This window comes from Monoraphidium neglectum (genome assembly GCF_000611645.1).
Source record: "Monoraphidium neglectum strain SAG 48.87 unplaced genomic scaffold scaffold02243, whole genome shotgun sequence".
NCBI lineage: Eukaryota > Viridiplantae > Chlorophyta > Chlorophyceae > Sphaeropleales > Selenastraceae > Monoraphidium > Monoraphidium neglectum.
This window is the reverse complement of record NW_014011385.1, coordinates 2,481-4,460: the sequence shown is the minus strand read 5'-3', so window position 1 is coordinate 4,460 and position 1,980 is coordinate 2,481. Positions and strand designations below refer to the sequence as shown.

Below are 1,980 nucleotides of genomic sequence, written 5' to 3'. Positions count from 1 at the left end.
AAACCCTCCCCCCCCCCCTCCCAAAAACGCTCGCTGCGCCCGCCCGCCAACGCGCCCGTCCCTTCGCCCTCCAGGGTGCTGTCTACGTGGACTGCATCAACCGGCCCTGCTTCCTCTGCAAGACCCCCGGCCACACCACAGCCACGTGCCCCCACAGAGTCGACCCCGTGAGTCAACCCACCCTGCCGGTACCCAAACGCCTCAACCCCTTGCGCACCAGCCGCGCCGCGGCTTGCAGCACCCCCGCCCTCGCTGTACGTCATACACCGAGTCGGCCGGCCCCAGCCAGCGCAGGGCGCTGGCCCCTTCACACCCTGCCACTTGCCGCCGCGCGGTACCCCGTGCTCCTGCAGGGCTTTGACACCCGCGCGGAGAAGCCCACCGGCGGCGCGCCCTCCGCCCCGGCCCTGCTCTTGGACTGCGAAACGGTGGGGGCGCACGCCTCGAAGCAGAGTAGAGCGGAGCGTCCCTTTCTTGGCTGCCACTTCTCTTGAGTGGGCAGCCACGGCGGGGCTGCACCACCGCTTGGGACAAGACCCTTGGTCATGAGGGGTTCACATGCTGCACGGTCGCTCCGTGACAGGCGATTCATCCAAGGGTTTTGAGGCAATGCGCTGAACCCTGCAAGCGCCGGCTCGATGACACCTTGCGCACGCCCCTCCCTGCTGACGCTGTGCAGACCGGCCGCCGCCTCAGCGGCCGCGAGCTGCCGTGCTCGTTCGGCCGCTGGCAGGTGATGCCCTTTGCAGTGCTGCTGCCCCGCGCCCCCCGGAACCCACACGCGCGCATGGCGCGCGGACATACTTGCTCTCGCGTGTACCCAGCCCTACGACACTTTTCGGGCGATGCTGCAATTCCTGGATGCTGCTTGAACAGGCACGCGCGCCGCTTTCGATCTCAAATCTGCAGCCCCAGCACCTTGCCACGCTCCTCCGCTGCTCTCTCCGGCTGCGGCATCCGCAATGCTGCGCCTCGCCCCGCCCCGCCTGGCCCTGTGCTGCCCGCCGCCCCCACCCCTTCAGGTCGAGTGCGCGATCCTGAAGCTGCACTCACGGCGCGTGACGACGCTGGCCTTCCCGCCAGACAGCGACAGGCTGGTGGTGGCGGGGGACAAGAAGGGCGGGGTGGGGATCTGGAACTTTGAGGAGGTGCGGGGCGATTGATTGAGTGGCGGCTGTCGCCTGGCGGCTGGTGGCAGGAGTGAGGGGCTGAGGGCTGGAAATCGACTGAGGGCCCGGGGATGAGGGCGTTCGGCGGGATGCTGTGTTGGTGGGGGCCTTGCTGTTGCGGGCTGGGCAACGCCGAGTTCTTCTCAGAGGGTTTGGCGCACGGGAGGTGGAGGACGTCCCGCCTGGTGTGTTTTTTGCGGGGCCGAGTGTGTGAGGGGAGCGGTGTTTTGTGGTGTCACCCGAGCCCGGCTGCCGGGCGTGCATGCGCAGAGAGGTGCGGTCTCGAACTTTGCGGCGTCGTGTGGCGCGCAAACCGGCGGGAATATATGTGGATAAAGGGGCGTTGTTTGGCCGGGGGCCGGCTAGCGGCGCGAGCAGCTTGGCAGGCAGGGCAAGGGGGTCACTCGCCTGGAGTCGCAGCGCCGCGACCTCCCTGGCTCAGTTGCCTTTGAAAGATACATGCCTGCATCCGAGCAACGGCTGGCTCTTGCCCATGCAAACACGCACACGCGCTTGCAAACACACCGGCACGCCCGCGCGCGCGCGCGCACACACACACACACACACACACACGCACACACACACACGCACACACACAAACAATCACGCGAACAAGGAAGCGTGAACACAAGTTAGACGGGTTTACACACCTGCACACACATACACACACACACACACACGCACGCACGCACAACCCCCCCCCCCAAAACACTCCCACCCTCCCAGGTCCACGAGCGCACCCTGCACACCGACATCTTCAGGAACGGCCCCCTCAACGCCATCCGCTTCCTGCCGTGGGCCTCCTCATACT

At 66.8% G+C, this 1,980-nt stretch overlaps 1 protein-coding gene across 1 annotated transcript in view; it reads left to right on the top strand.

Moving 5' to 3' along the window:
* MNEG_10255 (Protein DAMAGED DNA-BINDING 2) overlaps positions 1 to 1,980 on the top strand; it is a gene marked incomplete at both ends in the record, with an annotated part of 4,889 nt that overhangs the window by 1,005 nt on the left and 1,904 nt on the right. Inside the window, 4 exons of the mRNA XM_014041272.1 lie at positions 75 to 167; positions 354 to 428; positions 680 to 733; positions 1,023 to 1,148. Of these exons, the coding sequence (XP_013896726.1) occupies positions 75 to 167; positions 354 to 428; positions 680 to 733; positions 1,023 to 1,148 (348 nt within the window). The remainder of the gene's footprint in view (positions 1 to 74; positions 168 to 353; positions 429 to 679; positions 734 to 1,022; positions 1,149 to 1,980) is intronic.